We start from the raw sequence: 14,659 nt of genomic DNA, 5'->3' as shown, positions 1-14,659 counted from the left end.
AATCTTTTATTCTCCAAGACCAGCTAAGACTCATTTCCTTTAGAACCTTTCCATGGCTTCCTAGGCCATGGAATCTATTCTGTAAATTCCTATAATATTTTATCTATATGACTCTCATGGAATCTATCATATATTAGACACTGAATTAGAGTTCACTTTGTATATATTCTATCTATCTATCTATCTATCTATCTATCTATCTATCTATCCATATATCCTACTAGAATATGAACTCTTTAAACTTAGAGACTGTTGTTTTATTTATGATGGGTGCCCCATAACATGTAGCATAGAGGTTCTTAACATAGGGTCCACAGGCCTCAAGACTCCATCTACAGGATTCAGGGGGCCTTGAATGGTGAACCTGGATGGAAAAATTCTTTTCAACTCACCTCTAATTGAAAATTTGCACTCCTTAAATTGTGGATGCAGGGAACAAATCATAAAATATTCATAGTATGTGTGATGCTGTAACCAATAGAATTACAGTATATTTTTATATCACATCGTACTAGTTCATATCTCAAAATATCTTTTATGTTTGTCGCTACTTTAAAATTTTGGTATTTGAGTCCCTCCAATAAATATTGTTGGTTAATGCATTAGTAAAGTAGCACTTTCTACCATATCACAAAAATTTAAAATTATTTAACAGTTTTATATAACTAATTTTCTCTGTAATTCCATGGATTTCACTTTGTGCATTTAAACTAAGAAATAACCTATAGGCTTCACGAGACCAACAAGGAAATACATGGCCAAAAAGAAAAAGTAAGCAGGTCAGAATCCCTAGATTCATAGCACCTTGCAAAATAAAGAGAAAACTTACAGAAAAATAATCATGATACTATGTAATTCTTGATTAGGGCTATATAAAATATATATGATGAAATATAAAATATTGTATAAGAATATTGTTCATGAAAATTCATAGAGCTTTGGCATTAGAAAAAGACCAATCTGGGATGTCTGGGTGGCTCAGTGGTTGAGTGTCTGCCTTCGGCTCAGGGCAAGATCTCGGGGTCCTGGGATCGAGTCCCCCAGAGTTCTCCAAGAGGAGCCTGCTTCTCCCTCTGCCTGTGTCTCTGCTTCTCTCTTTGTATCTCTCATGAATAAATAAATCAAATCTTTTAAAAAAGAAAAGAAAAAGACCAATCTAAAATGGCAGTTAAGATTACCACCAATTGGGGCACCTGGGTGGCTCAGTCATTTAACGCCTGCCTTCTGCTCAGGGTGTGGTCCTGGAGTCCCAGGATTGAGTCCCATATCAGGCTCCTTGCAGGGGGCCTGCTTCTCCCTCTGCCTATTTCTCTGCCTCTCTCTGTCTCTCTTTCTCTCTCTCTCTGTGTCTCTCATGAGTAAACAAATAAAATCTTAAAAAAAAAAAAAAGATTGCCACCAATCTCCAAGAATAATTTATTATCTTCTAAAAATTATTCCATACATGGAAAGGTACAACCGTTAGAGAGTTAATCTTGTTATGAATGATAATCTGGTTCCTTGCAACTTCTTGTCACTGACCTTCATTCTATCCCTGTAGAACTATATATAGAACAAACCCAATCCTTCCTCCACGTGACTTTAACTCTTTAAAGACAACCATCATATCATCCATCATCTATTTTCTCTGGGTTTAATATTACTAGTTTCTTTAATCATTCCTCTTATTATTTAACTGTAATGTCTATTATCATGTCAACTGTTCTCCTCTGAAAATACCCCAATGTTTTTTAGTCCCTCTTAAAGTGTGGTGATTCTCAACTCAATACAATAATTCAGATGCATTCTATTGAGCAGGGAGGGTGTTTAATGGGAGTACCACCTTTTAAAGGCTGCACACTGTAATTCTAATAATGCTGACTGAGATAGCACTAGCAAATTGTTGGCAATATTCATCATGCTGACCCCAGTGCACTTTCTGTCACCTAAAACCATAAGCTTATATATTTTAAATTCATATGTCTGCTATTTGAATTTCCTTCAGTAATTATTTGTGCAGCTAGGAGTTTTGGTCACAATCTCTGGACTTAACAATAAGATCTATTAAATTTTACTTTGATGGATTAGTTTTAAGTTAATATTTTTGGTTTGTCAAAACCTTTTGAGTTTTGTTTCTTTCATACATTTTATGCAGTATTCCTCCCAGATTTGTAGAATCTGTAAGTTTGATGAGCATATCCTTTTTTACTTCATGTTTATACTTAATATATCATATACATTAAAATACACTAAAAAATGCCGAATTTCTGATCCCTAAAATATGTCTACTACAGAAAACAAAGTCCATTAAAGTACATAAAAATGTTCTTTGATAGTGATAAAGTACTCTCAAATGAGAGGTCTCATTTTGTAGGTCCCTCTCTTGTACCAAATCTTTAACACAAAATAATAAAGAGGAAGAAAAGAAAACTAACCATGACTTGCAAGAGAAATATTATTTTAAATTTTCTAGGAGTTCACACTGGAAAAAAATCATCACAATCAATTTCTTTATTTTTACATTAAAGAGCTCTCTAAAGTACTTTGAAAACCACTTTCTTATAGGACTAAACCATCTTTTTGGTAAATCATAATTAAAAATAATCTAGCAATCTCACTTATTCAGAGATTACTGATCTGACAGCTTCACTTATTCTAGAACATAGCTGAGTAGGGGAAAATAAAGTGTCTGAGCAGCCAAAAGTCTATGAACTAAAGATCATGTATATTACCCAGAATCTCTCAGAGATTCACCCAGACATATATGTTTATATTTTACTTATGGTCTAGAGGTTATTATGATCATCTATTTTCATAATTTATTAATGAGAAAAGAAACAAATTAGAAATTATTCACAACTATGCAAAAAGTAACAGCCTGCAATCTGATATTGAAGGAGGAGAACACATTTCACGCATGCACGCACACACGTATGAAAAGATACCTATAACAAGTAGATACAAGAACTCAAAAGTTTCGTAATTGCAGAGAAATAACCATAAAGCCAAATAGTCCTAATTATCTCAATGATCTCTGGGGGCATCATTACATTATAGCTTGATAAAATGACATTTATAATATGATAATCATAACAATACCCCAAGTTTATGTAGTTTACTGCTCATCAGAGACTTCTATATTCATTATTATAGTTAATTCTCAAAATGTTTGAGCTACCAAGTCAAGTATTAGTACCACAGAAAATTTTAGTTTTGTGGCTCAGAGAAACTGAAGAATTTACCCAGGGTCACATAATTATTAGATAAGTATTGGAGTTCATAAGTCTACTGCACCATGACCCTGAGTCATCAAAAAATATTTACATTTTGTGCCATATAATCTGGTTGGTAAGTCAGGGAAGTGTGTGATACACTTTAGAAATTTCCATTAGTGCTCATGTGATGGACACATCCACAAAAATTAATTTGAAACTTTTAAACTTCTAAGCCCTTCTAGGAATAAAATTAAGTTACATGAAAAATTTCCTTATATCTCTATTCCTCTGCAGTGCCAGAGAACTCTAAATTTAACTTACAATGTTAGCAATAAATCCAGAACCATTAAGTACCCTACATTTCAGTCTAAAATCAGTACCTAAAGAACATACATTGTACAGCAATCACTTATTTTGATTTCTTTAATTTAAAAATATATTAGAATCTTCTTTCTTTTGTTTTTTAGAACCTAGACAAACCTAAGTGGACTCTTGAGAGAGTAGAGAAGGTAGATGTGTGATGTTGTAATATATGCCATGTGTTGCAGCACTTCCCTCTTGAGCATTTAGTTTTGACAATATTAGAAAGCTCAACTCTCACAACATTTGGAGATGAAAGGATAATATTTATAAATTTGTAATATTTATAAAAATGAGAAATTAGTTTTTATTTTTTGTTTGTTTTTTTCTTTTTAAACAGTTGATCTTTTCATAAGACACTATCCATCAAAAGGAAATAAGGGAGAAAAAATGAGAAATAAAGTTGCAGCTGCAAAAGTTTCCATGCTACACCTTTTTCCAGGGTAAGGCTTGCAGTCCGTTTAAAAATGTGATTTGTTATCATAAGAACAAAATGAAATGCACAAAGTTTTAGAAAAATGGAGCTATCTGCTTAATACTCTCAATGGATCACAATCTGCCATCACCATGGTAACCTGTGAATAACTTTTTCCTGGCTAGTGCCAATTATGCACCGCTTTGGCCCTTGAAATCCCACTCAGTTTTTTTTAAAGTCCTGGAATCTTTGAAAGAATAAAGCTCAACAGTTAAGTCCACACATACCCTCTTGTTCAGTCCGAGTCATTTCCTCAAGCTTCTTCTGTTTCAGTGTGTCCACCACATCGGCAAGGCTCCCTTTGCGGCGTTCTGGGGTTCCAAAAGTAACACTGGTCATTATCTCGCGGTCCCGACTCCCTTCGTCAGGCTTATGTGGTGAGGTAGAGGTATTTCGGAAGGAATACAGGGAACATAACTTATTATTCTCTGACTCCTAGAAAAACAAAATAAAATAAAACCATTAGAACATTTGTTTCTTTGCATGCCATTGGAGAAAAATCTCAGAATGGCAGTATATGAGGCTTAGATGGACAAATAATATTAGCCATTTCTGCTTTAAAAATACTAAACATTAAAGAAGCAATTATCAGAATAACTCCCCTTGAATTGCAGATTCAAACTGTTTATTTTTTTGTAATTAAAAGCCAACCGAAGTGGTTCAAAAACTTAATTTTAAAATGGACACTTAGACCTACTCATTTACACTCTTCATTTAAAATAGTTCAGATTCAATTATTAATTATTAAGATTGGCAAAGTTTTTCTTTTAATTGGCACTTCCGTTAAATGCTCCTCCCACAGCCTAAAAAAAATGTATATCACAATAACATTATCATTGAATTTAGAACCAAAAGAGAAATTAGCTTCAATATCCAATGTTAATTATTCAACAGAACATATATAAAATACCTAATCAGTGCCGGAAAGTTAGCCAACCTGAATATTTTTTGTGTGCTGGGGTTTAAGGAGAATGATTTTTTCCTAGCCATACATCTGTTAAAGTTACAAAAACCTTTTTCCATTTCTTATCTTTACCACTTATAGTTTAGCACATAGTCACACACATTTCAAAGTGGTTTGTTTTTATGTTTGCTTGTTTGATTGTTTTTAAAAGAACAACTTTATTACAAAAACATTTGCACAAGAATTACTTCACAGTACAGAGAAAGTAGCTAACTAGTAAGAGGGTTAGATCTATCTTCTGGGGGGAAAAATGGAAATCTGAGACTGAAAATAATAAACACCTCAAAGTTTATAGGAAGAAAATGTTTTTATATATCTCTAAATCAGAACAGGGGATTGTAAGCCACTATTATTTGGCCACAGCCCATCAGTAATCTTAAATTCACCTCATCTGTGTGGGCATGGGTATTCTCTTGCCCAATAAAAAATGTTATGAAATAAATAAAGCATATAGCCTTTGTGACTCTCATCAGAAGCATGAACATATTAGCTGTTTCTATATCTCTCTTCCCCTTCACAAAGAAGCCCAGTAAGCTTCAAGAACTAGAAGAAGAAATATGAGGCAAAAGTTACAGAAATAACTGGTTTTCCAGGAAAATGGAGCCTAAACAATTTAAGTTTCTAGATAACTGTACCCAATAAGAATTAAAGCAACTAGCCATAGGACTGAGCTCATAGGAGGTGGTATTGAATAAGTAGTGGGTACCATTATTCTGATGGAAGAAGCAGATGGAACCAAGGCATTTCTCTTCCCCTCTGGACCCAAGGAGTTGTTTAGCAAAAATTGTTATGAGTCTTAAAGTAAACTGAATATGTGAATCCTGAGTATATACTAAACACCATTGAATTGTATACATTAAATAAATAAATCATGTGGTATCTGTACTATATCTCAATAAAGCAGTTAAAAATATTGCGAGCCAAATCCATCTTTTTTTAAATTTCCATTACTAGCACAATGCCTAGCATAGAACAATGCTCATTGCTTTTGTACTGAAATAAACTGAAAAGGATAAAATAAATGGGGTAGGGCAGGAAAGAGAGCTCCTCTTTACCTTGCTCCTAGATCTTTTCTTTTGAGAAATGATGTTTTATTGCATTTAACATTTACAATAACTCTATGAGGTAATGCAGAGGAACCCCTTCTTTTAGATGCCAGTCATGGTTAGTATGTGACTTCTTGGGATGATCAGTTCATTCTCTGCTTTGTGCAAATGAAAACTCAGAAATGTGTTTGTCAAAGCCATTTTGATTTCTTAGTAATGTCCCTATCAGAAATCTGACCTAGACTTTTTTGAACCAGTATCACCATTGGATCAACCATGCTTCCATCACTTTCATTTCAAGTGCAAACGAGTCTCGTATCATAGCAGATAAATCAAAATCAAAAACAAAACCAAAAAAAACTCTGACTCAACCTAAGAGATTAAAGACCAAGTCAAAACAACAGTCACATGGAAGTGCATTACCTACAAGCAAGCCACCATTGATCATAATACAAAGGGCTTTCCCATCACTCCTAAATTGAAATTGAAAGATACCCAGAGTGGCTCTCCTGCCTGAGGAAAAACTTTAAGCTGTCTACAGAGCATGTAGGCTTCATACAGTACCATTTTTTTCTGTCAGGTCTAATTTCAAACAGTTTTCTTTACTCTTGTCATTTGTGAGACAGACTGCTTTGTTTGTTTGTTTTTGTTTTTGTTTTTTACCTGTGGGAATGTAGCCACTGCCATTCCACACCACAGACAATCACCATGGGTTCCCACACCAATGACCCACACTCCTCAGCCATGTAATCTGTGCAAACTGGCTCAACACTTCCAAGAAGCAGAGAGCAAGAATCTGAAAAGTCATGATTTTTCAAAAAAATTGACAAGAACTACTTGCAATATGTCACCAGACACCAACATAGGCAGTGGATACAATCATCAATAGTGTAAGTCATATCATTTAAGTCATCTTAACCATCCTTAGAAAAATGGAAAGGGGGATCCCTGGGTGGCGCAGCGGTTTGGCGCCTGCCTTTGGCCCAGGGCGCGATCCTGGAAATCCGGGATCGAATCCCACATCAGGCTCCCGGTGCATGGAGCCTGCTTCTCTCTCTCTCTCTGTGACTATCATAAATGAATAAAAAATTAAAAAAAAAAAGAAAAATGGAAAGGTGCAAAACTTTACCATTTCTAGCCCTCCCTTTTTAACTTTCTAAAACTTAAGGAATAATAGTCTCTCATGAATGGAGACCTATAGGCAACTCATCTGTGTAAAGGGGTACTTAAGTCCAAACAGTTACAACGAAGAGAGTACTGTTACATGAAAGGCCACAGTATCAAATTAGAAAAAGAAACTTGACAAAAGATCTCTAGGGTTTTGTTTTGTTTTTTTGTTTTTGTTTTTTTGTTTTTTTGTTTTGTTTTGTTTTTTTAAGGAGCTAGGTAATTTTTAAGTAAGTTTTCTAAGGGGAAAAAAGCCCAACTCATTATGCAATTTCTTAAAAGCAAAACAGATCCTATGAAATATCAGTTTGAGGAAAGATGCCCAATGATAATTTCTGTTGCATCTTGATGCATGCAGCACAACTGTGGAGAGATCTGAGACAGCATTTCCCTAAAGCAATGGTTCTCAAACTTCAATGTTTAGAATTCCAAGTACATTAAAATGCAGATTCCCTCACCTCCTTCTATACCCACCAAAGGTGGGGCCCAGGAATATGGAGTTTAATAAACATCCCGAGGGACTCTCATGTATAGGTCCTCTCTTTCTGATGCGTCCCACTTTAAGAAACACTGATCCCTATGAAAGCAATGAAATAAATGTGCTTCCCCTGATTGTAAAAAATATGGATGTAATTACAAAAATTTTTAAGAAGGCTGGTTAGTTTTAGTTTTTTAAAAAAGAACATAAAGATTACTTGTCTTTTTTTGTTCTTTCTTGTGAAAGCAACCACTGTATAACGTGACTGAACAAATGAACATCAAAACAAACGGAGCATATGGGGACTGTTCATTCAAAGGCAATTTGCCATAAATTTGTTTTCTCTCAATCCTAACCTTAGTGGCACCATCAAACCTAACAGTAAAGATAATTTTTGAAATATTATTTAAAAGGATCCCAGTCCCCATACGAAAACTAAAGCAACATTGGTTCAGATCATCTAAAGACCTTTTTTCTGGCAATCAATTAAATACAACACAAAATGATATGCAGATGCCTGAAAAAGCACATAGTAGAACAACAACAACAAAATAGTCATTTGGCAAAGTTTCTAGAAAACACAAGCAATCTTCGCAAATTAAAAATATTTAATTAAGATGTTTCCATGTCTGAAGGGGATAGAAAAGTAAATATTAAAGACAAAATACATGTGAGGTGATGGATGTTAACTAAATTTATTGTGGTAATCATTTCATAATACGTACATGTGTCAAATAATTATGTTCTACACTTTATAAAATGTTGTCAGTTATATCTCAATAAAACCAGAAAGACATTTTAAAATAAATATTGCTCAGATTTTTCAGAGGTTGTTATTCAAAACAGCTCAGCAGTGGCAATAGAAAGATGTTAAACTTAAATAGCCTTCACATGGTACTGTTAATATATCAAATATACACAAAATTTTGAGCTTTTGTGCTTCACCTTCTTTCCTCTAGAATGTCCTACATTCTCTTTGACTATTCACTCAACCCACTCCTCAAAGCTCAGATCAAACTGCATTTCATCCTTGAAGTCCTGCCTGACTATACTGGGCCTCACTATCCTCCCACCCCCTGAACTATACATTGAAGCACTTAATCAGAACCATACAACTTAGCATTTAATAATATACTAGAATAAATTATTCATTACTATTTTGCATGTATTAGTCATATTTGAAACTAAATTTTAACACTTGAAGGATTGGGGCCATGTCTCATGTTTCTTCTATATGCCCCCAGAGCACCCAACAAAATGTTAAGTACATCATCAGCTGCTAAACTTGAAACAACTATTCACCAAATATGTCAAAAACAATTTAAAAAATAAGGGTAAGAGTAAAGATTTGTTCTATCAGTGACAGGATTGCTTATTTAAGCAAAACACTGAGAACTGAAATACTAAAAAAGTAAAGGATTCATTTAATAAAAGATGACATAGCTACACAATGGAATACCACACAGCCATTAAAAACAATACTATATATATTGAATATAGAGTTGTTTATAGTGATGAACAATTGGGGGCAACTTGCATGTCCAATTTTAGGGACCATTTTGAGGGCATTATGATTTCATCCAGATGGTAGACTAATTTGAGATCATTAAAAATCATATTTTTACAGAATATGTAGTGACATGTGGGAATATTCATAATGTTGTTGGTACAAAGTTATGTTAGTGAGAAACATCAATATACATTTTTTAGAAAAATATATATATACAGAAGAAAAGACACCAGAATGTCCAACAAAACATTAGTGGTCCACTGAGTATTGGGATAATAGGTAGTTTTAATTTTCTTTTTGAAGTCACCCATATTTTGCAAATGTTCTATTATAAATACTACTTTTAAACAGAAAATAAATATTGCTGTCAAGGTTGAATGTGAATACCAAAAAAATGTTGTAGACATACGTCATTTACAAAGAAAGATGTATTAAATGGGGAAAAGGATATATTGTATCATTTAGTAAATAAACTCAATTTTGTTGCATGTGTGCATTGAGGTAAATGTGGCTACAAAAGAAATAAAAAACTGGGAAAATGTACACCAAAATATTTATAGTGATTTCTAAATGGTGAAGAGATTATTGGTAATTTTTATTTCCTTTTTGCTTTATGTATTTTCTAATTTATCATTGATGAAAACATTGTTTATGTAATAAAGAAAAATAAAAAAGTTTTATTAAGAGATGCTTTAAGGAAATATAAAATAGAACGTAAGAGAAAAAAAATTGACTCTCTTGAAGATGTCTAGAGGTGTAGTGTATTATAGTCTCCCCGACTGAACCCAGAAAAAATAACCAAGCTTTCTTTCTTTGACATTTCTGCAGTGGAGAGCTCTCAAATAATATTTTCTAATACATTTAATTTCTTAAAAAGGAATCCTTGTATCAGCTAAAATGTGGATCTTTATCATTATTACCCATTTGTCCTCAAAAGATACACAAAATCAATCTATTTCCTCTTCCGTGTTAGAGTTAAATATCTTGAGGGATTGGATTATAGTTCTTTTCTAGAAGATACTCCTCAGTTTCTGCACATAGCTTCCAGACCCTTCATCATTCTCCTCTGATTCACTCATTTCTAGATGTTGTTCTTAAAATGTGCTGCCAAGAACTGAATACCAAAGTTCTATATCTTCATTCTCAGCGAGAAGAAAAGTAACAGTCAGAAGGTTAGGTAACTTCCCTTATGTGACACAAATAGAATTGGCAGAACTAGTTTAAAATCCAAATGTATGGGGCACCTGGGGGTTCAGTGGTTGAGCGTCTGCCTTTGGCTCAGGGCGTGATATCAGGGTCCTGGGATCAAGTCCCTGCATTGGGCTCCCTGCTCGGTGTGGGGGGGGGGGGCGCCTGCTTCTACCTCTGCCTGTGTTTCTGCCTCTTTCTATGTATCTCATGAATAAATATTTTTTAAAATATAAAACCCAAATGTAGGTTTTCTGACTCCAAATCCAGTGCTTTTCCCATTCTACGGGGCTATCATAGAAATAATAGAATCACCAATTCTAATATTTCTAATAATTCCAATTACACCTACCTTCTAAATCCTTTTGTTACCTTGCATTGCCAGAGAGGAACTTTACCTACTTTGAGACAGGAATTCCACTTTGTTATTAACCCTAATCCAAGAGTTACCAAGAAATAAATGCTTTATATTGGTTATCTCTTGTATAAAAATCACCCTAAAACCGTTCTTAAAACAACTATAATCATTTATCTTTAATAGTTTCTGTGTACCAGGAATTCAGGAGCATCAGGGTTGGGCAGTTCTGTCTCAGGGTCTCCCATGAGGTTGCCAGTAAGTCAGTGGCTAAGTTTGGAGTCATCTCAAAGGCTTGTGTATTCACAAATGTGAACACTTCAAAGTCTGGGCTGGGAGCTGGGGTTTCTTGGACATCTTAGTTCAGGTCTCCAAAGGAGCATGCCCCCAAGAAGAGCCAGATGAAAGCTATGTCACTGTTTCTAACCTAGACCGAGGAGTCATGCCATCTAACTGTCAGGGCAATCTATTCAATAGGAAGTCACCAAGACTTCCACATAGTCAAGAGGGTGGGTTTTAGACCCTGCCATTCTACAGAGTGGAGTTATAACTATATCCTCAGATAGTTGCTGTAAGAAATGAATAATATATAAAACAACTTAGGACAGTGTCTATCACTCAACATATGGTAACTCCTCTTATTATTAAATTTCAAACATCCTTTGTCCAATTGTCCTGTGTTTCAATTTTTAATTCTGAAAATACAGTCATGATGACCACTGGCACCATTTTTAGGTTTTTATTTATTCTTATTCATCTAAGTATAAAAATACTAAATGACATTATTCTCTTAATATCAATGCTCAAAAATCACCTCCTTTATAAAGTCACCCCCAACTAATTCCATCAAGATCTGATCCCTCACAAAACCCCAATAACATCAGCATTTGTAGTTAGGTTTTTCTAGGGAAACATACTACCATTTCCCAGTTAACCTAACTGCATATAAGTTATCTCTATTCTGTCCTGGAGTAACTACAATACACTACTGCTCTTAGTCGTCTGGCTTGCCAACTGCACCTTGACCAGGAATATGAATGGGCAGTCATAACTGCATGCAGAGGAGAGCTGCAGGCTGAGGTTGCAGAAGTCAGATAAGATGTCAGGAACTGAGACAGCAGAGACCATAGGTCAGGAATGGAATCTTGCCCTACATAATAGAAGTTGAAACCCATATACAGGTGGAAGGCATTGCTGCTGGGAGAAATGACTGGGAAATGGCCTCTCTAAGCAGCTGCAAGAATCAACTTCCCTACTTGCTGCACAATATAACTGTAGGGACAGACTATTACCCTCTCTTCCCCTTCCCCCCACCCATTAGCAAGGTTGAATTAAATGCGTTCACTCTTATTGCATTGTATGTTGTCATTTCATTTCTGTTTTTGTTTTCCCTTTTAGTTATACTACCTTTCCAATTACAGTTTTATCCTCACTCTAATCTACCCTCCCTCTAGATAAGATTCATTGGGATACCAAATTAGAAGTTTATCCCTGATTTCTGACAGGCCCCAATCTATAGCAAGCTTCCATTTCCTTAAACCCTATTCTAAGTCACTCAAAGTCCAAATCCTAAAAAATGTTCTTTTGAATACTCTCTTACTGAAACATTCAATGGGTCTCTATGGTGTGTGTTCTCCCTATTGTAATGTGTCATAAACAAAATTTGTTCAACTACAGGTGTGTTCCTGTTTAGCTGAAGGAAATTAATGGGATGTAATGTCTGTAAAGATATTAAAAACAATAATAAAACCACTGTTTTGCTTTAAATCACTGTGTACTGATTTGTTTTAAATCACTGTGTACTAGCAACTCAGCCATGTCAGTGATCAATCTTCTCTGCCAAAACAAATGGCTTCCACCCCTCTCCTTTTGTATGCACTCCATTTTATATATTTTAAGTGTCAATTAAGCATTCAACTTATATTCTACAAATTACATATATGCATGTTAAATAAATAAATATATATATATATATGTATATGCTGGATATGTATTGCTTTTTCTGGTTCCCCACTTCAAACGACTCTTCTTTGATGAGCCAAAAACTACCTGCCAACTGTGCTGTATAAGACATATTCTACTTTGGTATTATTGGGTGACTGACAGGTAAAGCTTTACCTAATCTAGGTTCCAATAACTTCTTACTAACAAAGGAAATCTAACCTTTTTAATATGCTGAAAACTAAATTGCTAACATTCATAGGTTCTTTCTCAGACGAAAATGTATGTTCTTCTCTAATGTGACATATTTTAAGGAAAAGCATTGGTTTAAAGAAGCTTACATAAATGAAAATACTGAATTTGGTTCCAATTAACAATGGATTATTCCTGATAAAAGTATCATTAATTCTAATAGTAAGACAATGTTTTATTCTCTTTCTCTTTTATTAAAACTGATACTTAGTAGAATATGTTAGATTTATATTGCATTCTCGAAGTTGGAACAACATCATGCCACTTTACACAATTATCATACTGCTCAATAATGATACATTTATTCATGATGTCCCAGAATATAGATTTATTACCAATATTTGTCAAAGTGTCATGATTCTAAAAGTCTAAGAAATGCAAGCTATTGCTCTTAAAGTGTTATTTTGACTCAAAGAAAAAAATTACTAAGTTTTTAAAATGGTGATGAGGATCACCGTACTTAATAAATGGAAGTAAAATACAGAAAAAATATTAAAGTCTCCAAACCTGCCAAGACAAGCACATAAAAATAAGCTTTGCATCATCTGTACACTATCAGCCTCACAAATAGAATCAAAATCTCAAGATTCAAAGGTCCTTTAAAAATCCGATTGCTCAATCCCATCTAGTACTTGAATCCCTGTGTAGAAAAAGATGGTATAATAGTTAACAAAATAAAGGCTTTCTGGGCCAGATTTTGTAGTAAAGTCACAGCTTTTCCATCTACCTCCCACAAAATCCAGGCAAGTTAACTAACTTCTTGGAGGTAAGAATATCTTATGACTCTTTGGTAATGGAATAGTAAGAAGACCTTTAAGGCAGGCAGGCCTGGTAGTGAATTTACCAACACATGGAACAACATTCTATCAAGGTTCAGTTATTAGCAGATTTGTGTAGCTACCAACTTCAGACAGTTAACTTCCACCTGGCAATTGATTAGTATTCAACTACCACATGGTACCCAACTTAAACAATACTACCAGGCTAGGTTGAATTGGGCTAAGACAGCTTTAACTTTGAAGCCAAGGAAGTTAAAAGTAGCAAGAGACTTTGGTGATTACAGTTCAAATCTTTCATTTTTGAGATGAGGAAATTGAAATCCAAAGATATAAAGTGACTTCCCTAAGGTCACACAGCAAATTAGTGACAGAGATAAACATAGGCCTTCCATGAGGCAACATCCTTTCCTCTAAATTATGTTTCCTCTAAACCTCAGAGAAAACATTTCCACTAAATCAAGAATTTTTTTTTTGTTTATTTGTTTGATTTTTACAATATGAAGCATTGGGGAATAAAGGGGTGTGATTATGCAGAGGTTTGAGAAGTATAATTGGACAAGTTCTTACAGAGCAAGTTTCTCGCATGGAGAGTCTCAAATGATTCCATAGAGCTTTTCTTATGAGATAACTACTTATTCTAGTGTCAAGTCTATTATCCTTACGCTCTCCCTTACAGTTGTTTTTTCTTCTTCCCAATTTGAGAGATACTAGTCCACTTATGAAAAGAACTGTGTATTTTTTATATATAATCAGCAAAGCAGCCAGTATACTTTAAATGAACTGAAGGCTATGCTGGGTGCTTAAATTATATGCTATAAATTATATCACTGGATCCAGGTATAAGTCAGATCACCAGGAACCCATTTTACATAACTATCGTCCAAATGAGGAATAATGAAGAGCTCTTTGAAAGAGTGGACAAACCCAGATATCAGAATCATGAAGCTGAA

The 14,659-nt window shown here is 34.4% G+C and overlaps 1 protein-coding gene across 34 annotated transcripts in view; it reads right to left on the bottom strand.

Annotated features, from left to right (window-relative positions):
* The window catches only part of SOX6 (SRY-box transcription factor 6), a 633,064-nt gene that overhangs the window by 324,758 nt on the left and 293,647 nt on the right, over positions 1–14,659 (bottom strand). For all 34 annotated transcript variants that reach the window (XM_072793935.1, XM_072793936.1, XM_072793934.1 and 31 more), the window contains one exon: positions 4,257–4,464. In XM_072793935.1, the coding sequence (XP_072650036.1) occupies positions 4,257–4,464 (208 nt within the window). The remainder of the gene's footprint in view (positions 1–4,256; positions 4,465–14,659) is intronic.

Source organism: Canis lupus, chromosome 23 (genome assembly GCF_048164855.1).
Source record: "Canis lupus baileyi chromosome 23, mCanLup2.hap1, whole genome shotgun sequence".
Lineage (NCBI taxonomy): Eukaryota > Metazoa > Chordata > Mammalia > Carnivora > Canidae > Canis > Canis lupus.
This window is presented reverse-complemented; position numbering and strand designations above follow the sequence as displayed.